The sequence below is a fragment of the Bubalus kerabau genome, chromosome 8, assembly GCF_029407905.1.
Source record: "Bubalus kerabau isolate K-KA32 ecotype Philippines breed swamp buffalo chromosome 8, PCC_UOA_SB_1v2, whole genome shotgun sequence".
Lineage (NCBI taxonomy): Eukaryota > Metazoa > Chordata > Mammalia > Artiodactyla > Bovidae > Bubalus > Bubalus kerabau.
In genome coordinates this window covers 68332624-68357079 of record NC_073631.1, presented here as the reverse complement: position 1 = coordinate 68357079, position 24456 = coordinate 68332624, and the positions used below count along the sequence as shown (strand labels likewise).

General features: G+C 41.2%; 1 protein-coding gene across 1 annotated transcript; it reads right to left on the bottom strand.

Moving 5' to 3' along the window:
- Positions 1-9932: 9932 nt before the first annotated feature.
- NEUROD6 (neuronal differentiation 6) lies at positions 9933-10946 on the bottom strand. Its single transcript, XM_055589472.1, has one exon. It carries the CDS (start codon positions 10944-10946, stop codon positions 9933-9935), a length of 1014 nt encoding a protein of 337 aa, XP_055445447.1.
- Positions 10947-24456: the final 13510 nt, after the last annotated feature.

The window sequence follows — 24456 nt, the reverse complement described above, 5'->3', positions numbered from 1 at the left end:
TTCATAAAGATTGCATTTTATCTTCAAAACCCTATGACATATGTGTTATTCTCACTTTAAAGGTGAAAAATCTGAATCTTACATGGTTGCTCAGTGTCAGTTGTTTGATATGAAAGTTTTGGGCTGTTTTGCCTTTGAACTGAGGTTACTCTGTAATAAAACAAGAGCTTATAGCACTAATTACAATCAATGAATCAAGAACTTAATGAGTGCATGCCCCATAGAGACACAAAGAGGATTAAAACATTGCCCCTGCTCACATACAGTGTACAATCTAGTCAAATCTCTAACTTAAATAGCAAGGCATGTTTACATGTATATGTATGGCTGAATCCTTTTGCTGTTCACCTAAGACTATCACAACATTGTTAACCAGTTATATCCCAATACAAAATAAAAAGTTAAAAAAAATAGCAATGTATAACCTAAATGTGGCACCCCACTCCAGTACTTTTGCCTGGAGAATCCCGTGGATGGAGCCTGGTAGGCTGCAGTCCATGGGGTCACTAAGAGTTGGACATGACTGAGCGACTTCACTTTCACTTTTCACTTTCATGCATTGGAGAAGGAAATGGCAACCCACTCCAGTGTTCTTGCCTGGAGAATCCCAGGGACGGCAGAGCCTGGTGGGCTGCCGTCTATGGGGTCGCACAGAGTCGGACACGACTGAAGCGACTTAGCAGCAGCATGACCTAAATGAGATTTTGAATATAACATGATGTCTAGACAGTGAACATTTAGTTGACAACTGTGTGATCCAAACAATAGAGCTGTGACTTCAGAGCAGCATGACATCACTGCACACTGGAGAGAACTGGGAAGCTTCGTGTAGATGGCCTTGAAGGACATGTGAGTTTGAAATGATAAAGAATAGAAATGAGAGCGTCTCAACAGCTGGAGGATCAACATACAGTAAACATGTTCAACTAGGGATGTACACCTGTAGGGACTTCCCAGGTTGTGCTAGTGGTAAAGAACCTGCCTTCCAATGCAGGAGATATAAAAGCTGTGGGTTGGATCCCTGGGTCGGGAAGATCCCCTGGAGGAGGCCATGGCACCCCACTCCACCATTCTTGCCTGAGTATCCCACTGACAGAGGAGCCTGGCAGCTACAGTCCATGATGTCACAAAGAGTCGGATACAACTGGAGCAACTTAGCATGCAAGCACATATGTCTGTAGAGTTCAGTTCAGTTCTGTTCAGTCACTCAGTCATGTCTGACTCTTTGTGACCCCATGAATCACAGCACACCAGGCCTCCCTGTCCATCACCAACTCCCGGAATTCACTCAGGCTCACGTCCATCGAGTCAGTGATGCCATCCAGCCATCTCATTCTCTATCGTCCCCTTCTCCTCCTGCCCCCAATCCCTCAGAGTATTTTCCAATGAGTATTTTCCAATGAGTCAACTCTTCGCATGAGGTGGCCAAAGTATTGGAGTTTCAGCTTCAGCATCATTCCTTCCAATGAACACCCAGGACTGATCTCCTTTAGGATGGACTGGTTGGATCTCCTTACAGTCCAAGGGACTCTCAAGAGTCTTCTCCAACACCACAGTTCAAAAGCATCAATTCTTCAGCACTCAGCTTTCTTCACAGTCCAACTCTCTCATCCATACATGACCACTGGAAAAACCATAGCCTTGACTAGACGGACCTTTGTTGGCAAAGTAATGTCTGTGCTTTTCAATATGCTATCTAGGTTGGTCATAACTTTCCTTCCAAGGAGTAAGTGTCTTTTAATTTCATGGCTGCAATCACCATCTGCAGTGATTTTGGAGCCCAGAAAAAATAAAGTCTGACACTGTTTCCACTGTTTCCCCATCTATCTGCCATAAAGTGATGGAACCAGATGTAGAGTAGAGGTTGTCTAATCTTGCTCCTCAGAGATATCTCAGGAGCTAGGGCAGAGATGGAGAGTGTCTTGGTTCTTGACTCTCCACACCTATCTTTACCAAGGTCAGAAACATTTTCATGTGTATACTAGCTCCTAAGAAATCATCTGAAAATAAAGGATACTGATGCTTTAAAAAAAAAAAAAGTGGGTGAAAACCATTTATATAATGAAACAGGATATCAGGTTGGAAAAGAGGACATGAGACCTTAGGTGCTCAACTAAGGGGCAAAAATCTGAGAACTGGCTTTGTCCACTTATGTCTATAGTCTCTGCACCCATGGATGAGTGATATGACTTGGCTGATTCTGTTTCCAATAAAATAAGAATCATAAGGATTATTATCTCATGATAAAGTTCCCAGGAGTAAATAAGCTGAATACATGAAACACTCTTTATAAATTCTAAACTCCTATATGAGGTCAGCAGTTGATTTAACTTTCAATATCGGAGAAGGCAATGGCACCCCACTCCAGTACTCTTGCCTGGAAAATCCATGGATGGAGCCTGGTGGGCTGCAGTCCATCGCTAAGAGTCAGACATGATTGAGCGACTTCACTTTCACTATTTACTTTCATGCTTTGGAGAAGGAAATGGCAACCCACTCCAGTATTCTTGCCTGGAGAATCCCAGGGACAGAGGAGCCTAATGGGCTGCTGTCTATGGGGTCGCACAGAGTCAGACATGACTGAAGCGACTTAGCAGCAGCAGCAGCAGCATGGAGAATTTAGACAAATTAAAAAATTTTATCATTCATCAGATAGAAAATGAGAACTGTGAAAGATGTTACTCTAAGGCATTTGAGTGTTAGAGTAGTTTGGGAAGATTAAGCTGACCTTGGGAAACTGGCTGGAAGGAGGAAGGGTGGAGTAGGGGTGTTTAGCTTGGTGGTGGTTATTTAGTCGCTAAATCATGTTCAACTCTTGTGACCCCATGGACTGTAGCCCGCCAAGTTCCTCTGTCCATGGGAATTTCCCAGCAGGAAAACTGGAGTGAGTTGCCATTTCCTTCTCCAGGGGATCTTTTTGGACCCAAGGATCAAATCCAGGTCTCTTGAATTGCATGCATATTCTTTACAGACTGAGCCACCAGGAAGTAATTAGTTTGGAGATTGGTAAATTAGTCTAGATGTGAAGGGATAAGGGGAGTCAACAGAACCTGAAGACTAACTTCAAAGGGCAATGACCAGAAAAAGAAGGAAATATAAGAAATATTTAATTTTTTTTTTTTTTTTTACAAAATGTTTTTCACATTTGTGCTCATTTAAACAAAGAAGGCTCAGAGACTTTATTCACAGGAAACTTCAGTAATGTTCTGGATAAGGCTAGCAGGAGCAGGTAGTGTTTTGGAGGGGGAGTATTTAGGGGTAGTGTTTCATTATAGACTTTGTTTTAGAAGACAATGGGATATTCAAGTGAAGATATTTGGTGGGCTTAAGGGCAGATCTTGTAGTTTTCATATAGAGGGGACAGGAGGAGAAGTGGGGTCTGCAAGGCAAGGAAGAGGTGCAAAGGGCCGAGGAAAGGTAAGGGGAGGACGGGCTTGTGAAGCACACAGAAGGATCATTAATAAAGTGAGAGGAAACCCACAATAGCTTGGGAGGGTGGGAGCAGCCAGAGAGACAGCAACGAGAATAAGGATTGGATGAAAAGCATCGAATATCAGTAAACTGTTTTTTCGTATGAACCTTATTTTATCAGAAACTAAGAATCTGCAATATCATGCGTGTTGCTTGCCCAGGGGTGCAAAGCTAATGGAAGTAACTGAGAAAGTTGGGCCCTCAGCCTTAACACCCTTGGGTGATCTTCTGTATTCCCCACCTGGCCCCCAGGGCCTTGTATAATGAGAGCTCTAGTCAACTTTTCCAATTTGATGATATCTGAATTCTTTTTGTCAGTGGTTTTTATACACTCCCCACCCTGCCCCCCTTCCTTTTTCTTATTTATTTATTTACCCATCTGTCTAAACCCTCTCTGGTCCAGGATGTCCACCTCCTTCCTTGGCCCGCAGTGCCCAACCAGCATGTGGAGCCACATCCTTTTCTCCCAGCCCTTCACCTCCCAGAGGCGCCACAGGGGCACGGCGCTTGCCCCAGGGCTGGTTCACTGGCTGCTAAGCCAGCGGCAGCTTCTTGTTGGCTGGGGCAGTTCTTTCTTTGAAACATTAATATGCTTTGTTAAAAGGATTTTTTAGGGGTAAATATTAAAATACATGGAGCCTCAGGTGGTAGAGATGAAAGAAGGGCTAAAGCAGATTAAAGAGAGAAGGTGCTAAAGAAGCTGAGACATTCTGGAGACAAATACTTATTGAAGAACTTTGGCTAGGAAGGAAAGAGGGGAAAATTCTAGGTGGAGGCTTTACAAAGACGAAGGGTCTTTTGTTGCTGTTTTGGTTTGATTTCTCTTGGAAAGAAAGCCTTATATACACAGTGCTTCCCACGTGGCTCAGTGGTAAAGAATCAGTCTGCCAATGTAGGAGAGGCAAGAGATGCAGGTTCAATCCTTGGGTCAGGAAGATCCCATGGAGGAGGGCATGGCAACCCACTCCTCTATTCTTGCCTAGAAAATTACACGGATAGAGGAGGCTGGTGGGCTATAGTCTGTGGGGTCACAGAGTCAAACATGATTGAGCACACCTCATATACATAGCTGGGTTTCTGCCTAGGTTAGAGCATCATGTTAATATACTTTAGTATAAGAGTACAGGGTATAGACCCTCCCCTTCCTATGCTCCTGGTATACAGCTACTCACAGGAAGAACTTGAACCTTGTCCTATTTGGGGTTTCCACTGAAGCCTGATTAATAAATAGGGTCCCTGTTGGAAAGGGAGGATACCCCACACATATGGAATGGCTCAGATGCATTGAAGACAACTCAGGATCAGGATCAATGGGAGACAAGCTTTGAAAAAACAGGAGGCCATGTTTGAACCTATCCAGACCCATCTCCCTGTGTGCCTGAGTGCCTTGGGACCAAGAGAGCTGGGTCGTTAAAGCAAGAGACCCTTATCAGGAACTCAAGAACTTTGCCCTCTCTTCAAAATATGAACATATTTTTTCCTTATAAGCCAGAGACCCACATAGAGGTGAGAGAGAAGGAAAGCAGTTTTAAGGGAGATCACAAACACTCAGAAGACATTTGATGGTCAAAGGTGGGTCGGTGACACCAGGTGGGCTACACAGTATAACTTCGGCCACATAATGCTTCATTGGAGGTTGCACTGGTACAGGCAACCTGTGCATGGGGGCATGCCTGAGAAAAGGCATCAGTAGTGCCAGGAATGGTAGATGAAATCCTCTCCTTTCATGCTTTCAAAATCCAGACAGCAAGAGACTGGAGGTCTTGCATTTCACAAGGAGAGAGGAGGAGGACTGGACTTAAGAACAAATCTGCTTAGAATCTATAAGCTGGGGAAGCCAAAGAAACCATTTGGTAGCATGAATGTATGTAGTCAAAGAGGAAAGAGATAGTAGAAACAGAAAAAAAGAATACTTAGGAAAAGTATAAGATCTGAGAGAGAAGAAGGAACTGGTGGTGAACAGCAGAGGTAAAGACATTGGTCTTGGAAAGAGGCAAGCAAACCATACAGCCGGGAAGGGGTGGGGCTCACTGGACTAAGCCTCTGGCAGGCTAAACTCTTGTGAGTAAGGCAGGTGATGCCATGGGTGGCACGAAAGTATTATGTTGGAGGCCAGGAGTAGTGCAGTGTGGGGATATAAAGGTCAGTGTGATTCAAGACAGTCCCTCAAGGGATACTAATGAAGGATGGATGCACTGCATTAGTGGTCCAGTGGAGGTTTGATATTCAGTGTATCTCATTAGCACACAGATGGAAGACATGTCCTGAAATGTTTCCCTTCCAAACCATCATGAGGATTTTTGAAACAGCTGAAAATTATAATGAATACCTATGATGTGCAAGGCAAACTGCTGAGGAGGTCCTCACAGTGTAAAAGGTGAGGTTCAAACCTTGAGGCTTCAGAATTTAGAGGAGACGCATGGCAGAGATTGATAGATACTAGATGCCTAACCAGTATCCATTTTCTCCTTTTTGTTTGTCTTATTCACAGGACCTGAATTCATTCCAGGTGGCACTATGTTCTGATGAAAAGAATGTATTTTGCAGTTTCTCTTAAATCTAGAAGTGGTCAGTGAAATGTAAGTAGAGTCATTGGGGGCCTGCTTTCACAAATATTCTCTAAAGTGATCTGATCAGGTAGGCGGCATATCCTTTTGCCACCCACTTTTCTGCTTCTTAATTGGAATGAGGATGCAATGACTAAACTCCAGCAGCCATCTTGGGCCATGAGGTGAACTTGAGAATGAAAGCCCCGTACTAAGTTTAGTGGAGTAGAAAGGGAGATGGAGCCTAAGCTTCTGGTGCCTTTGAAGAACCATACAGGTCCTATGTTACCTACTGCTTCTCTTATATGAGCAAGAAAGGCATCTTTACTTTATTGCTGCTGCTGCTGCTGCTAAGTCGCTTAAGTCATGTCCGACTCTGTGTGACCCCATAGATGGCAGCCCACCAGACTCCCCCATCCTTGGGATTCTCTAGGCAAGAATACTGGAGTGGGTTGCCATTTCCTTCTCCAATGCATGAAAGTGAAAAGTCAAAGTGAAGTCGCTCAGTTGTGTTGGACTCTTAGTGACCCCATGGACTGCAGCCTACCAGGCTCCTCCGTCCATGGGATTTTTCAGGCAAGAGTACTTTGTTAAGACCACTTATATAGATGTATGTATATATTATATATATAATATATATATTAATCCTGTCGAAGGAGAAAAGACAAACTTTTGAGAAGTTAAATATGGGAGTCACATAACAGCTCAAAAGAAGAGATGCTTAATCAATTTGAAAGACAGTAAAGACCTCTCATCCTCGGAGGTAAGGAAAGTATGAGGTCAGGAATTGGGCAAGGAGCTAAGGTATCCTGACCTTAAACCTCCTGGGTGCTGTGTACCATCTCACTGTGGTTGCAATAACAGGTTAGCAGTGAAATAGCATTTTGACCCAAATCTGTTTCCAGGCCTTCCTGATCCTAAACTGCAGTCTCTGTTCTATACTATTTCCTCTTCCATTGGAGTGATACCGTAAAAGTATCACTTAAAAGGATTCTGCAGGGCATTGAATCTGTGATGTTGGTGTATGAATGAACAAATCATATGATTTCTTGGGGTTGCAGAAAACAGGGAACAGAGACAGCCCTATTAAGGAAGAGAACTGATACTCTGCCCTTGGTGAGTGTAAAGGGGGCAACTGGGTGATTCCAGGAGTCATCTGAAATCTGAAGGATGATTAAGTCACAGGAATCAGTCCCACACACCCTGCTCACACACAGCACAGTATCCTGGATTCCACTAGTCCACTGAAGGAGAGAGCACACATCAGATTTGTGCATCCCAATTACAGAAGAAATTTCATTATCTCTGGGGTCTTTGCCTACAGTCCCACTCTTGCTTGAATTTCATGCGAAGAAAGCTCTCAGATGAGACGCTTTTTCTAAATGTTTGCTTCTTCCCCAGACATTCAGCCAGCTGCTTTTCTTCGTAGCTCTCCCACATTGCCAGAAGGGAGACAAGAGAACGCATCTCCTGTTGCAGCCTCTACTTCCAACATGAGTTTGTGACCGTGGAAACACTATACAGCTTTCAAAGGTTTTCTGGACCAACAAGACACTGAGAAGGTGCAGGGCGGGTCACCTTGGAGAGAGCAAGGGTAGGGGGAGAGACCGCACCTATTCCGCTAAAGGCTAAACAGAACTGCCTGTTTTAAAAATCAAACACAACAGATTCTTCTAGTTTCAGATGCTTCCTCACTTTCGTGCTCTTTGCTCAGACACGGTGAGCAATGATCAGACTCAGCGTCTGGAGGACCTTAACGAGGCCAGACAGCCCAGGACACAGTCCCAGGGAAGGGCAGGTGTGCGGGGATGCGAGGAAGCAACGGCCAGTGACTCCTGCGTTCGCGACACACAGGGGACAGGCGGCTGGGTCTCTACCTAAGGCAAACTTCTCTCTGTCCCTAAGGGGGCACTCGGCTTCCCCTTTCCCGACTCCTTTGCCCCTGCCTTCGAGGGGTTTGAAGGGGCAAGTGCTTTCATCACCCGTCCAGTCCCGCGCCAGCGACTACTGGCACCCTTGCCCCTGGGAGCGCAGCGGCCATACGCGCCGCGGGACGGGGAGTTTAAGGCAGGGGGAGCTTGGAGACCGGGGAAGCTGCGTCTCTCGAACTTGGCTCAAGAAACCCCGCCAGCCGTGGAGCGGTTGGGCAAACTGGAGCAGTCGCCGCCGCGCGTGCCCCGCTGCACAGGTGAAGTGGGGAACCCTTTCCCCACCTTTCGGGGCCTGATCGCCACGAGGTCGCCTCCTCCCGGTTCGGGGCAGGGTCTGGCGGCCCCGCCCCCGACGATGGTGAAGTCTCTTTCGCGGCCGCACGGTACGAGAGCCGCGGCCCCAGGCCCGAGGGCGCCCACTGCGGGCCGCACCCGGGCAGTGCAGCCCGTGTCCCTGCGCGCCGGTGACTGCAGGTGAAGGAAAGCCGCCTTCACTCCTCGCCGCGCCTCCCGCGAGGCGCCGTCGGGCCTTCAGGGCACACAAGAGGGCAGCGTGGGCGCAGCCGTGGGCCGCGGACCCCTGCCCCGGCCCAACCAGCCCCGCGCGGTCCTGCCACCCGGGGACCCATTTCTAGTGGCCTCACCAGCCTTCGCAGCTGTCCCCATCTTGCTCTCGGGAGGCAACCTGAGTACAGGGGCATCTGGAGTGAGGTCACTGCCACCCTGGTTTTTATTTTGGAAGGGGCTTAGTTGTGCTTAAGAGAGCGAGCTGCTCTGCGTTTTTCAAGTAGGGTTTAAACTTACACTCACACAGAATTTAGCCTCTAATCGGCCAGACTTATTTAAAAGGCACAGAGGAAAACCCTCCAGTTTTAACATCCACTCTGGTGTTTGCTGGAAATTTGCCACCAAATTTCGGCTCGAGCTGAAGGTTACCAGGATTTATCATTGTTTCCCCAGGATGTTTAACCCTCATGGGCACCTCTTCTTTCATTTAAGATACTTAAAAAACAATCATGTAAGCACTTTGGCCATTTTGTTTAAGAAATTTGTTTTATCTCGTCTGATTTTGAAATCCAGAAATATTTCTGAAATGGGGAGGAGGGAAGGTTGGAGACAGAAAGCAGCTGTGTACCAGGAAATAATAAGTATCATGCAAAAATATCACAGCTAATAGATGTCCTTTAGGAGTGGAAATATCTATTTAATTGCTTTAAAAATGTGGGTGGAAAAACACAATTATACATTGTGATAACAAACCTGTACAGATAATTTCTGAACAATACAAAACAAGTGCTGAAAATTTTTTGTTTAGGATTGAAATAATTGTTCCAAATTATGACACCACCTACCCAAATATCACGTTGCCCCATCTGCAAATCCTTGAAGAGGAATAGTTACCAATCCAATGCATTTAGACTCGTTCTTAATAAAAAGAAAATTGCATAGCTTTTTATACTGTTGTACATTCTCAAATGCATCTTCCAATATCATTGTCAGCTTAGTCTTATTCTCGATTTTTCAAATGTTCGATTTTTCAGAGATACATAATATATAAATTCCTAATAATTATAAACACATTTTATTCATTTGATTTTAATAACATGCATTTTCATAATTACTTACTGTACAACTGAAGTAGACATTGAATTATGCTGTGTGCATGTCTTTATTCAACAGTATATTCTTAGACACCTTGCTCAAACAAATTAAATGAATTTAAAAGAAAATAAAACATGAAAAATAAATCCTTCCAGTAGAAACAAAATCACAGTGCTTTACAGAACAAAAGGAAAGGAAAAGAAGTTCTCATAGGAAAAGAGATTTATTATTACATAAAAAATTCTCACAATAGTTGAAACACACTCCAGAAACTAGTAAACACCTTAGATAGAGTTGTGCCAATTATTCAGCCCACAAGCATCTGCTTTGTCTTAATTAGACGGGGGAGGTGAATGACCACTGTTTATTTTCATTTTCCTCATTAATTATGAAAAACTGCATTTAATTCATCTTGCATGGTGAGAGATTGGCTGCGCAGATGTAAGTCGTAAGGGAAGTGGCTGTCGGTGGGCAACCTGAACATGGCACCCTGCCCAAGGGGACCCCTGGGTGGCACTGCACAGTAATGCATGCCATAATTGTAATTTTTGCCATAGTCCAAGGTTTCTTCTTGCTTCAGGGAAAATATCCCATTATAGTTAATTGGGGGAGGACTTAAGGGACCTTCAAACTGAGGGCTGGCACACTCAGGGGAAGTGCTTTCATAGAAGGATTCATACGCACTGCAATAATTGTAGGGTTTCATGGACTTGGAATTATCAAGAGTTCCATGCCCTGGGGGAGTGGTGAGCTCAGGGCTGTGGTAGGGTGGGTAGAAGGTAGAGTAGGGTGACCTTGTGTGGTGTGCAGCCTCCCCGCCCTGACCCACCAGGAAACTCCTGGCATTGAGCTGCAAGCAGCCTGCCACCAAGTTTGTAGTTGGCTGGGAAAGACCTTTGCATAAGTTTTGGACGAATGTGAGCAGATCAGGTCTCTTGCCGATTCTCAGAATTTCAGAAAGTGCCCAGATGTAGTTTTTGGCCAGTCGTAAAGTTTCTATTTTGGACAGTTTTTGGGTTTTAGAATAGCAGGGAACCACTTTTCTCAAATTGTCCAGGGCGTCATTGAGGCCATGCATCCTGTTCCTCTCCCGCGCGTTAGCTTCCTGTCTCCTGAACTTGACCCTCTCCAGTCGGAGCTTGGTCGTCTTTTTTTTCCTAAGACCCCTCCTTCTGGGCAACCCGTTTTCATCTTCCTCTTCCCTGTCTTCCTCCTCTTCTTCTTTCTCAGTCTCTTCTCCAGGGGCCCTTTTGATGCTCTTTCCTCGAAGGACAATCTGTTTGGAAAAGCTTTCTGGTTTCTTAATTTGCTTCTGGTCCTCGCATTCTCTAGAAAACTTTCTGCACATCTGGGATTCTGGCATTACAACAGACTCATCAAACGGTAGTGTTAACATGGTTCTCTAACCTTAAATTACCTGAAAAAATGCCAGCACAATATTTAAAGTGTTTTCATTTTTAAAGTTTATACACGTAAAACATATTCAATGACTTAATCATAAGAATACGAAAACATAAGAAAAAACTGATTCCAGGACTAATTTTTTTATAATAAATAAAAATTTTGACTTTGTGCAGCCTAGTAATTATAAAAAAATTGACACATGCAATAGGATTATTGTATACAGGCAAACTATCAAAAGAAAATAAAACATAAAGTATTTACTGTAATACCACCACTACCTCCGTTTCTCTTTGATTTTAAACTGATTTTTAATTCACAAAAAGGACTGTGGAATTTAATCAAATGCAAAACATGATATAGCAATGCAGAATTTCATTAATTCCAATTCCCCTGAGTGCAAAATGAGAAGAGTCACCAGTTTTTAAAAGAAAAAGTGCTGCTTCCTCATTAGCTGACAAATTTGTGGAGATTTTTTTTTTTTTAGGAAGAAAATAAGCCTTAACTTTATTTACTGTATTATATAGCAGTGAATTTAGGTAGTAGCTGTAGAAATACACAAATTTAAAGAGAAGATTAATCAGAGCCAATTTAGAAAACTGCTTTCTTTCTGATCAGTACAGAAATATGTAAAAGAGCACTATTTTCCAAACCTTTACCAAAAAAAAAAAAAAAAAAAGTGGGGAGAGGATTAGGCTAATTTGAGATAAACTCTATAAATAAATTTTCAAAATCACTGGCATTATTTTAAGTCAAAGAAAATAGTGAGACTCCTTTTCTATTTAAAATTTTTCTCAATGTAATTGTTTACTGCTATTCAAATCATCCTGACAAAAAACACTCTCGTAGTGTTTTTGTTCTACGAACCACAGAAGTCTCCCTCTAGCTAATATCTGACAGGAACAGTCCAAGGATTCTGACTGCAATTGTGCACGTGTATTCAGAATCCTGAATGAAAGGGAAAAATAATTTGTGTTTCAAATGCAATTTGGCTTTTGTTTGGTGAAGCAGCAAGTATTTTCATCTAAAGTCTTCAAACAAATAGGCATGATAAAACAGAGACTTTTTAATTTAACAATCTCTAGCTCCCTCAACACACACAGACACACACACACACAAACTCTTAGTAATGTCCACATACTTGCAGTTACATAATAGCAGTGAAAGTATGTGATAATTACATCATAAGAATGAAATATGATAAGAAGTTATAGATGACAAAGAGCATATAAATACTATAAGACAGTGACACTGTATCTTTAAATACTTGCATGCAAAGCCAGCATCAATTGAAGTATATCTTTATTTATATTACCTTAGGTTTTAATTTCATTCAATAATCAGTTTTCATTTTGGATCTTCCAAATCTTTTCAGGCTGAGTGTCGCATCGTCTCCTGGAGTCTCTAGATCTGTGTGTATCTGCACTATCTCATTGATCTCTAAAAAGTGACATTGATGCCAACTGCCAGAGCTGGTACCCATGCCATCTGCTAGTGACGTCACAGGGCAGAGAGAACCATGTGATCCTCTCTCTTGGGACCTTCATTCTGCACTGATCATCTGGCATCCCTGTAAGTGGGTACCAGCATTCATGCATCAACACAGAAGGTTAGACTGATAGGAAAAAAATCTGCACCAGCCTTTCACATACAGTAGGTGCGTTTCTCCTCGAGCTGCTTCGGCTTCACCGGCAATCTGTAGAAATAGCTGTGTTAGTGTTCAGTTTCGCCCTGCCAACGGTACAACTATTAGGGAGTCGTTAATATTCCATTCATTTACAAGATGGGCTTTTGTGTGAGCGAGAGAGGTTTTTTGTTGTTGTTGTTGTTATTGTTGATGTTTTGTAAAGATCACCATCCCGTTTATGCACCTGGGTACCCAGGGGAAAAAAAGGCAGTGAAAAGGAGCTGAAATCAGGAAAATGGTCTTGAGATGCTTAACCAAACTAAGATTTGTGTAAGCGAACGGGGATCAACAAAGGTCTTCTGATTTCCTTGTTTTGTTTCATGGCATGAAACTTATGGGTGTGTGTCTGTGTGTTCTCTTATTAACATGTAAGACTTCTGTGCTTCTTAAGAATTTGGAATAAAAGAACAGTTTCTCCATCTGGGGTCTGTGAAAGACATGCTCAGATGCTCCCCTTTCTACACTTGCTGGTATCTTTCAACAACTTTTCAGAGAGATTCTTTGTGTATCTGTATAAAATGCACAGACAACTGCAAGCCCACTGTGAAAAGATTTCAAACTATATTCTCATGCCCTCTTCCCAAAGTCACAACTTTACTCTCTTGTCCCTGTCTTTACAGCCTTCACTGACCTGTTCCTCATTTCATTTCATTAACAATAAACATAAAAATGATCACTTAGGTTTTTGTCTTTCTCTCCCTGACATTCTGATGAGTATTTTAATCAAAGGTTAGCTTTCTTATTTTTAGAGCTTTCAGATTTTTTCCCCTTTCTCCTAAAAATCATCCCTTCACATTTTTTCCCCTGTAGATCAAAATCAATTTAAATATCTTCTTTATACCAGTGTCCAGTTATTTTTCTCTGTCAGATTTATTTCATATTTATCTTTTTCCTCCCACTTTTCCCTTTTGGTTTCTTAACAAAAGCAGGGTAGAAACAGTTAAGCAAGGCTGGCAAAGCCTTGTGGATAAAACGAACTGTGAAGCCAGAGGCAATCCTTGCCTTCTTCTTTTCTCTACTCCCCTGCCACCATCACCTCCAACCCCTGAAATAAGAGGACATTTTATTTCAGGATTGCCTGTCACTAAAGTTAATAGTGCACTTTAAAAAAAAATAAAAGTTTAAAAATAGACAAACACAACCTTTGTTGTTTGACAACTGAGTAATCTCTTTCTATAAAGTGAGACAGTATGCTTTTGGTATTAAAGTAATCCCTGGCAGAGTCGTAACTGTTGAATCTGTGTTAGCATTCCCCTTATAAATCCCAGTTTTGAAAGGTTTAAAATTCTGCTGCTTTAATGCATTTTAGTTCCAAATTGGCATCGGGGGCCTCAAGCTAAATGCAGCTTTTCTCCTGTCATACCCCACTCATTTCCGTCTCCTCTCAAAGTTACCTGACTTTTCTTGGACTGTTTTAGAAAATTTGGAAGAAGTTGACAAAAAGAAGAATCATGCTAAGTAAAGGAGGGTTATTTTTTTCTCTCAATGGTTTGGTTTAAAAATGCAAATTTAAAATAAAAATAAGGCTATACACGCGTAACTTAAAATAGGTGGGTAGGTTGGCCTAGCTCATGTGTTTTTTTTTTTTTTTTTTTAAATAATCCGATATGCCAAAGGCATTTCAAAATGTCTTGTTTAAGGGGATAGCCCTGGTAATGGGTCCCTTGAGTCTATTTCCTATAGCTTGTGGTTCAGAAACTACATATACTTTTTATATCAGCACAGAGAGTTTCTATAGGAAGACCAGGTGCAGGTTTTTTTGTTCTCAAATATAGTTTACTTTTCAAATGTGAAGGAGCCTAAGTATCAGAATCATAAGCCGCAGAGCAGCCAGCCTTGTCATGAATGTTGCATAGTGCACTATATTCTAAAGTTGCAAAGTCTCCAGAAGCCGCATTGTATTACAGGCATCACAGACATGAAAATCAAAATCCAAGGAACAGATAATATGACGTGTTGGTAGAAAATTATCACCGGAGTAGCTCATCCCAGGGATAGATTTTATATTTTATCTTTGCGATGTGCAGACAAATGAGAAACAGCTTTTCCATGAAAACATTTGGGGCTGTTCTATTTCTGCCTTTGAACATGAAATAAAATCCTTTGGTGGTGGTAGTGATGTGTTGGGGTGGGGGAATAGAATCTGTGTTGAGGTTTTCTGAATATTAATCTATTGTTTGATAGTCTTAGTTTTTTTCCCCCAAAAAAGAGGAAACAAAAAGTTGTTATGTCAAGATTTAGCAAGGATTCAGTATGTTTGTACAATAATCTTTCAAATGAAATTTCATTATGCATTTTCTACTATAGTTAAGATATGCAAATGTCTGTGCTGTTAATATGCATTCATAACATACACCATAACGGCTGTTCTACTCTCTGCTAAGAAAGCATGTTAACACTAATACTCTAAACAGAAATACATTCTGAGTTATAGACACATACTCAGAGTGTGGGGCATGTATCATCCCCATTTCTATAACCTATTTTCTCATTTTACGGCAATCGCTGCACACCAAAGTTTACACCTATAACTCAATTTGTTATTAATTGAACTGATATGATCTTTGCTTCTGGGGCCGTGACATTTTATAATAGATTTTTTAAAGTGCCCAATGTCTGTCTGTCTGCCTCTGTCTTGCTTTCAGTGGGTGAATGTTTATATTTCACTTATAAAAATGACCCAGGGTAAATTTAGATATAATTTGACTCAGTTGCAAGGCAACAGAGACTAAAAGTCTAAATTAAGGCTCAAGTGTTATTATTTTTAGGTCATTCAGTTGGTACCTGTGTCTTAGCAAATGGGAATTCTGTTGACTTTCCTTTTCACAATCCCCTCATTACTTAAGAGATCAGTTTGGAACATGACAAGCATTTTCCTTAGCTCTCCAAGGGTATAAGGCAGTAGATTGTCGACCTGCTCAGGATTAGGCAACAAAACCTCAAGACTGGAGTTCTTTTCCTCACAAGTAGGGTACTTCCTGAGATAGATATTGGACAATTTTCTCTATTGCCTTCTCTTTCTTTCTTTTCTTTCTTTTTTTTTTAAGCGCTTCAGGGCAGCCTGGAAGCCTGTGAGCCTACCAGTGTTAATCCCTAGAGTTTTAACTCTGTGATCCCCATTGCCTTGAAAGAGTTTTATGGCTGTGGCAGAGCATCCCCCACTTTGGAAAACAGCCCTTGGGATTTAAATAAAGGTATTTAAATTATAAGACAAAAACACAAAACAGTCTTATTCCCCTTGAAGCTTTAGAGGGCTTAAAATATAACTTAAATGAAGATGTCTTAATAGTTTGTCTACATGTATATATGCAAGGATGACTTAGAATACAGATAATCTGGAAATAAAGCAACATTTGGATTGTTTTTTAGATTTCTTTCAGAGTGAAAACTAGATTGAATGGTACAGTTATTATGCAATAAAATACATTGTTGTTTAGGCCACTCACAAAGCACTACAATATGCAGTCTTTGATTTTAACCTTTGTGCAGAACAACACTGCAGTCCTTTCTGGAAATACATTTCTTATTTTTCTTCCATGAAGCATACTCTTTATTTTGATCACAAAATTGCATTTATTAAATTCTTTTAATAATTTGTTATCAAATAAGGTCACCTAAATCTGCCAAGGAAACGTCTACCAGTGAGAAAACCAGTGTCACTAGACTGAGTTATTAAGTTTCCAGCCATTAGTAAAGAAAGGATGTTTTATTAACTTCTGTGATCTTATTGTAAGAAAATGTAGTTTTCTTTAGTTTTTATAATATTAAGAATGATTTATTGTCCCCAATTACTATTTTTTATGCTACTGAATTCAAAATTTTTGCCATATCCCACTAATATGAATTGTAATCATTACTTACAAACATAGAACACAGAAGTGCAATGTGTCTTCTTCCTGTTGTATGAATCTATTTTGTAAGATTGCAGTGGGTACTTTATAAGGAGATTTTTATTTTTTGCAAAAGTATATGCAAACTGCATCTTGAAAATCAAGTTTTATGTTAGTTGCTTGTATGATCATATGTAGGCTCTCTTCACACAGGGGATTCCTGGATGGGTGTCAAGAGGTTCTCGGGCCTCCTAAGATTGTGTACAAATTTGGCATATACATACATATGTACATTTTTCTAAAGAAAGGCTCTCTCTCAGATTCTAAAAAGTTGAGAATCACAACTAGAATTTTGTGGGCCTACTAACCTTGCTTTAAGCCTGATCCTGCTGTTTAATAGCTATGTGTCACTCACTCATTCATTTATTCATCCATTCAACAAAGGTTAACTGAATATTTATTTCAGAGTAATTCTTGACTCCTCTTTTTCACACTCTAGAAACCAAAGGTCTGCAAATTTTCTCAGTGCTGTCTTAAAATTATATCCAGAATCTAACCACTTTCTGGCAATCCCACTACTACTTCCAAACTGCCTTCATCTCTCACTTGGCCTAAACGACACCTGTGCTTTCACTCTTGACACCTTATATTCTATACACAGTCGTCAATCCAGCATCCTGAGGCATCTGGTTAAAATCTGCATTTGATTGTATTTGTCTGTGCTCAGAAATTTTCATGGCTTCCCATCTCCCCCACTTGAAGCCAAATCTTTAGAGGGGCCCAGAGGCTTTCTCTGGCCTTTGCAGTCTCACCTTCTACCACTCTCACCTTCATTCATCCAGCTCCAGCTGCACTGGCCCTCGGCTCTTTCTCACACTCTCCAGCATGTTCCTACCTCAAGAACATTGCCCTTACTCCTAACTGAATCTCCTTCCATGGTTTATTCTCACATTCTTCCAGTCTCTGCCCAAATGCTCCTGTCAGAGAGGTCCCCTTTGACCACCCTGGTGTATACTGTACCCTTACTCCCAACCATTCCTCTCTATCTACCTCCCACCAGTTTTGCTTTTCTCAATAGGGATTATCACTTGCTAACATAATACATTGACTTATTTATTGTGTGTATTAATCTACAGTTCTAGCATGTGCTCATGAAAGGCCATAAGTACATACTTGAATGAAGATAGTTATTCCAGGCACTGAGTTAGTGGTGGCTATTCAGTGGAGTGTAGAATAGCCAAGGCAAAGTTGTCGAGGAGGTTACAGTCTAAACGGGGGACAGACAATAAACAGGTAAACACAGAATTGTGAAATTTACATGTTAGTGACTACAGTGAATCATGGGAAGATCTACTGGGTGGCATGGGGAACTTTTTCTGATTCATCTTTTATGCTGAGCCATAAAGGAAGAGAAGCAGAGATAAGAGCACATGTGAAAGGTCTAGTGTTCTCTAAGGACCAGAAGGGTCAGAGCTGAGTGGTAGTGAGGATCAGCTTATATGAGACTGGATAGTGGTGAAGTAGATGTTTTTCCAGAAAAAATCTACTTCTGCTTTATTGATTATGATAAAGGCTTTGACTGTGTAGATCACAGCAAACTGTGGAAAATTCTTCAAGAGATGGGAATACCAGTCCACCTTACCTGCCTCCTGAGAAATCTGTATGCAGGTCAGGAAGCAACAGTTAGAACTGGAAGTGGAACAACAGACTGGTTCCAAATTGGTAAAGGAGTATGTCAAAGCTGTATATTGTCACCCTGCTTATTTAACTTATATGCAAAGTACATCATGCAAAATGCTGGGCTGGATGAAGCACAAGCTGGAATCAAGATTGCCGGGAGAAATATCAATAACCTCAGATATGCAGATGACACCACCCTTAAGGCAGAAAGTGAAAAGGAACTGAAGAGCCTCTTGATGAAAGTGAAAGAGGAGAGTGAAAAAACTGGCTTAAAACTCAGCGTTCAGAAAACTAAGATCATGGCATTTGGTCCCATCACTTCATGGCAAATAGATAGGGAAACAATAGAAATAGTGAGAGACTTTATTTTTGGAGCTCAAAATCACTGCAGATGGTGACTGTAGCCATAAAATTAAAAGATGCTTACCCCTTGGAAGAAAAGCTATGACCAGCCTAGACAGCATATTAAAAAGCAGAGAGATTACTTTACCAACAAAGGTCTGTCTAGTCACAGCTTTGGTTTTTCCAGTAGTCATGTGTGGATGTGAGAGTCGGACTATAAAGAAAGCTGTGCACCAAAGATTGATGCTTTTGAACTGTGGTGTTGGAGAAGACTCTTGAGAGTCCCTTGAACTGCAAGGAGATCAAGCAAGTCCATCCTAAAGGAAATCAGTCTTGAATATTCATTGGAAGGACTGATGCTAAAGCTGAAACTCTAATACTTTGGCCACCTGATGTGGAGAATTGACTCATTGGAAAAGTCCCTGATCCTGGGAAAGATTGAAGGCGTGAGGAGACAGGGATGACAAAGGATGAGATGGTTGGATGGCATCACTGACTCAATGGACATGAGTTTGAGCAAGCTCCAGGAGTTGGTGATGGACAGGGAAGCCTGGCGTGCTGCAGTCCATGGGGTTGCAAAGAATAGGACACGACTGACTGACTGAACTGAACTGATTGGTGAAGAATTTGGAATTTCTTTCAAAGGAGGACATTGGCATGTTTACGGCAATTTAAGATTTGAAAAGATCATTCTGGCTGCTATGGAGAGAGGAGTTGAAGAGAGAAAAAGCAGAAAGAGGGCAAGGATTTACAAAGCCTATGAAAGTGGACAGAACAAAAGGGTGGTCTAGATTAGAGAGGTGATAATGGAAATGGAGGTGGCTTAGACAGTAAAAAATCTGCCTATAATGCAGAAGACCCAGGTTCAGTCTCTAGGTTGGGAAGATCCCCTGGAGAGGGCGATGGGTACCCACTCCAGTGTTCTTACCTGGAGAATTCCATGGACAGAGCCTGGAGGGCTACAGTCCATGGGGTCAAAAAGAGCTGGACATGACTGAGTCACACACACACACACACACACACACACACACACACAATGGAAATGGAGAGAAGAAGTTTGGAACTATAATTTGGAGATGCAATCAACAGAACTTACTGATGGATGGGCATAGATAGATGTGGGGAAATTTCTCAACCTCTGGTCCTGGTGATATTGAATAGAAATCTTTCATACAAAATCTGCCAAGAACCAGCCTAAATGCTTCATTTACAGTTAACATTTGAACAATCTAGGGGTGGGAGGTAGAGGTGCTAATCTTCCTCACAATCAAAAACAAATGTATAACTTGTATTTGGCCCTCCATACACACAATTCCTTCATATCCATGGTTCTGCTTCCTTGGATTCAGTCAACAGTGGATTGTGTAGTACTAAAGTCTTTGCTATTGAAAAAATTTATAAGTGTACCCACACAATTCCAACTGTGTTGTTCAAGAGTCAACTGTCTCATGGAATCTTTGCAATAAGGTAGATATGTCTATCTCCATCATAGACTCTATGGAACTGTGGTTCAGAGAACTCATTTTTTTAGGTGCTCAGTTTTTAGGTGAGAGACTCATGATTAGGACCTAAGTTGGTCTGAATCCAAATCTTGATTTCTTAACAACTCAGACTTTACTGCTTAGAGAATTAAGTGATCAAATAACAAATTATCTAGCACTGTTTCTAGTACAAAATAAATCCTGACTAAATAATGAATATTAGAAGAAGTAGAAAAACTTAGCAGTGAATCTATTCATGAAATGAAGAATTATCCAATTAATATATCAGGTGACTTAAGCTTTTTTAGTCTAGATATTTCTTTTTTGGACCCATGTATATAGACAGGAAGGTCAGTAGACTGCCGTGTATGACATAATCCTCTAACAATGATTGTCATCTTCATGACAGTGAGCTTCTGTTAGTCTAGAGGAATCGAAGATTGAATTGTTTATTCTTTCATTATTTTTCATTCTTTCAACAAAACACTTTCCTGTGTTACCACTCTAGATGTTATGAGGAAAAGTAAAGATAAATAACAGACAGCCCCACCTCTCAAGGAAGTTAGAGTTGAATTAGCACATACAACATGTACATGATTTTCTAATGAAAAGTCGTGTGAGCCTACTATGAGAAGAGTTCGTTGGTAGGGAGTGAAGAAAGAATCTGAGTAGAGTTTGCAAGTATGTGGAGAGTTATTGTTTTCACTGGAAGTATAATAGAGATGGAAAAGCATACCTGAGAATAAGTACACAGCTCAATTAATGTTGACAAACTGAACACCCCTGTGTAATAAGATCTTGATCAAGAAATAGAACATTACCAGAAGCCTCCTTCCTACCCTTTCCAGCTACCCGCCACTTTTCCCTGAGAGAGAGAACTCTCCTGAATTCTAACACCATTGCTTGGTTTTGCTCAGTTTTGCACATTATATAAATGGTATCATTCATGATATACTTTTGAGAGGTCTGATGTCTTTATCTTAGCATTTTTGTTGGTGCAGTTTATCCATGTTGTTGTGCATAACTGTAGAATATTCACTCTCATTGCTGTATGCTGCTGCTGCTAAGTCACTTCAGTCCTGTCCGACTCTGTGTGACCCCATAGACGGCAGCCCACCAGGCTCCCCCGTCCCTGGGATTCTCCAGGCAAGAACACTGTATAGTACTCAGTTATATGCCTGTAGTATAATTTGTTTCTCCACTCTGTTGTTGACAGGAGTTGGGATAATTTCCAGTTTGGGGCTATTATAAGTAGTGTTATTCTAGTACAAATAATTTATTAAACATATATATATATATATAGTAGGTGTAGTCCATTCCTAGATATAAGACCAACGGAAATGCATATGCATACATGTATTCTGCATATGTAATTTTAAGAGAAGTTTGGAATAGGACATTTAGAAAGAGTTAATCTTTACTACTTGCCTGCATGATAGTCACACACTTTCTAAGATCATTAGGGCTTTCCTGGCAGCTCAAAGTTTTTCAGTCTGTTACCAATCTACAAGTATTTATTGAATGATACCTTCGAAACAAGCCATTGTGATGTTGGAGAAAGACAGTTGAAGACACAATCCCTTCCCTCAATGACTCAAGGCAAGAGTCCTGTTGAGGAATAGAAATTAACAAACTTAAAGCCATGAGATACACAAGGGGCAGACTATGGTATAGCTGCTGCTGCTGCCAAGTCGCTTCAGTCGTGTCCGACTCTGTGCGACCCCATAGACGGCAGCCCACCATGCTCCCCCATCCCTGGGATTCTCCAGGCAAGGACACATCGTATAGAGTATCAAACAAATGAATATTTGCTTTGTTTATGTAATATCCTTTAGGAACATAGTGCAAATTTATAATTTTGCAAAATGTTTACCAAGAATATTTCAGAATAGCTGCACTTAAAGAGTACTTTAGTTGATTTTAAGTTTTAAAACATGATGGCTAAATTATTTACTGATGTTTGATTATGTTATATTAATACTTTGTTAGTCGCCCAGTTGTGTCTGACCCTTTGTAAACCCATGGACTATATCCCACCTGGCTCCTCTGTCCATGGAATTCTGCCAGTAAGAATACTCAGATGGGTAGCCATTCCCTTCTCCAGGGGATCTTCCTGACCCAGGGATTGAACCCATGGCAGTAAAGAATCTGCCTGCAATGCATGAGACCTGAGTTTGAGCCCTGGGTTGGGAAGCTCCCCTGGAGAAGGGGATCGCTACCCACTCTAGTATTCTTGCCTGGAGAATTCCATGGACAGAGGAGCCTGGAGGGTTACGGTTGTTCATGGCATGGCAAAGAGTCAGACACAACTGAGAAATTAACACTTTATACATAAGCAGATCAGTATGTGGTATCTGGAACCAGAATCCCTGGTTCTGCCACTTTCTTGCTAGTTAACTCTGAGTAAGGTCCTATGCTTTAGCTTGTTCCATCAAATAGGGATAAATATATTTTTGTCTTATAGGTTGTTGGATGTGCATGGCTATTATATTAGCTAGGCCTTACATTATTATTTGATGGATTATTTTAAAATAAAAATGGGGGGAGGCTAAAAATAAGGCATTCTTTGTGAAGGAAAGGCTCATGTCTCTGGCACTGTCCTCTGGTTAGCCTAGTATTTGGGGTATAGAAGGAGAGCACATATGTTATCAATGAAACCTATTATTTTGAAAATATTATATCCTTCTATTTACAAATTTTGCTCCTTGGGCCAGGAAATACAGTGGAATGTTAAAATAACATCTGAGGGAAGCTTGAGCCAGGCTACAGATATTTAAGGAACTTGAGCTTCTCTCCTGTGAACACTCCATTTCTTTCTTGTAGAAACAGGGCTTTGCCCTTTGTCTCCACCTACTTTTGAATTTCTTAGAGGTTTTGATGGCAGGAACACACTGCACACCAGAAGATAAACAGACAGAAAGCATTTTTAGTCCTAGTATTTACATGCTTGCAGACATAAGCCCATGAGATGACTCTGAAACTAAAGCATTAGGTTGAAAGGCTAACTTTGTTCATGACGTGGATTTAAACTCACACAGGCACGATCTGGTCACTCCCCAGGGACCACTCTAATGTGTCCTGAGATCCGCCATGTGCAGGTAGATCTTATACCTCCTAGATCACACTAAAAAAAAATTGCCATTTACTACCTATAGCAATAAAATAAGCAGCAAACTAATTCTGCACAAAATGAAAAAGCCCAAATCATTATTTGTCATTTTGTATTTTAGACTTCTGGTTGGTTTGCTCTGTTTGGCTGGCAGATCTCATCTAATTACAATATATTTTTCATTTGTGTTTTAAAATAGCAATCCAAACCCACTGTTATTATAACATATGTGGTAAGTTGTTGTTCCTGGGGTGGTAATAAATTCGTGGCGATCCATTCACATCCTCATGGGTTGGAATTAATCTTTCTCCTCTGATTTCCCACTACACTTTGTGCTTCTATTATTGTGCTTAGCATAATTTACTTTGTAGTGGAGCTATTTGGGAATGCATCTGTCTCCCCAGCTAGATCATGAGGACAAAAATTATCTTGAATTTTTGTCTGTCTCACTATGTTTTGCAGTCTCTACGTCACACAGCCCACTGGTTTGTACTTAGTATGGACATAGTCAATATTGATAGTGGAATCAAGTCGATCACTTGCACACTTGGCTGCAGAACACCTGAGAGCAATGAGGCCCATCTGTCAATCAAAGCTATGATCTTTGCTTCATTAACACCAGGGCTAAGCAACGAGGTAATATGTTAGTGACAAAGAGCTTCATGCCCCACATACCACACGTTAGATGGTAGATTATATAATTCCTTAAGCAGCAGATATCTTTTGCTAAGCAAGAGGCTCTGAGGTGGCAATACCGATCCGTGATTTTATTTGGTCTATGTAAAGACTTGGACCCAAGTATCTCCTTCCTGGCTTTTTTTTTAATCCCCAAAGGCTGCTCCAGTACTAATTATTTTTTTCAAAAGCTAGAGTAACTGTTTCACTAAGCTGTTTGCTGTTCATTTTGGCCATCAGTACTGGTACAAGATCCAGTCTAAGACTGTGGCACATGGCTTTGATTTCTTTCATCGGCCAGTGTTATTTTCTGCAGGAACTATATCATTAGTCTTTTGACTCAAAGATTAAGCATTCATTCTCCAGGCTGGATTTTCTACCATTCACAGGAGATAAGTTTGGCTTGTTAGTGTCAATGATAACTTTCTGTATGCTAGCTCTACTTTTCTTCTGTTACATTTTTGGGAGATGTTGACATAAAAAAGAATGGAAGGGACTGTCCTCCGTCATGCTCCATCTGGCCCTGCTGGTTCCTTGGCTGCTGAGGCAGCGCATGCATTTGGTGGACTGATAAGGAATGGGAAATCCACGATATTAATAATGATCCTCTTCTCTGAAGCAGAAATCCTTCCAGTTTAGCATGTCTCTTACAAACAATCCATGTCGGGAGGGGGCTGAGAGAGACTCAGTGGAGAAAACGA

Excerpts from the sequence above, each read along its gene's own strand:
- NEUROD6 (XM_055589472.1), bottom strand. The coding sequence starts at position 10,946 with ATGTTAACACTACCGTTTGATGAGTCTGTTGTAATGCCAGAATCCCAG.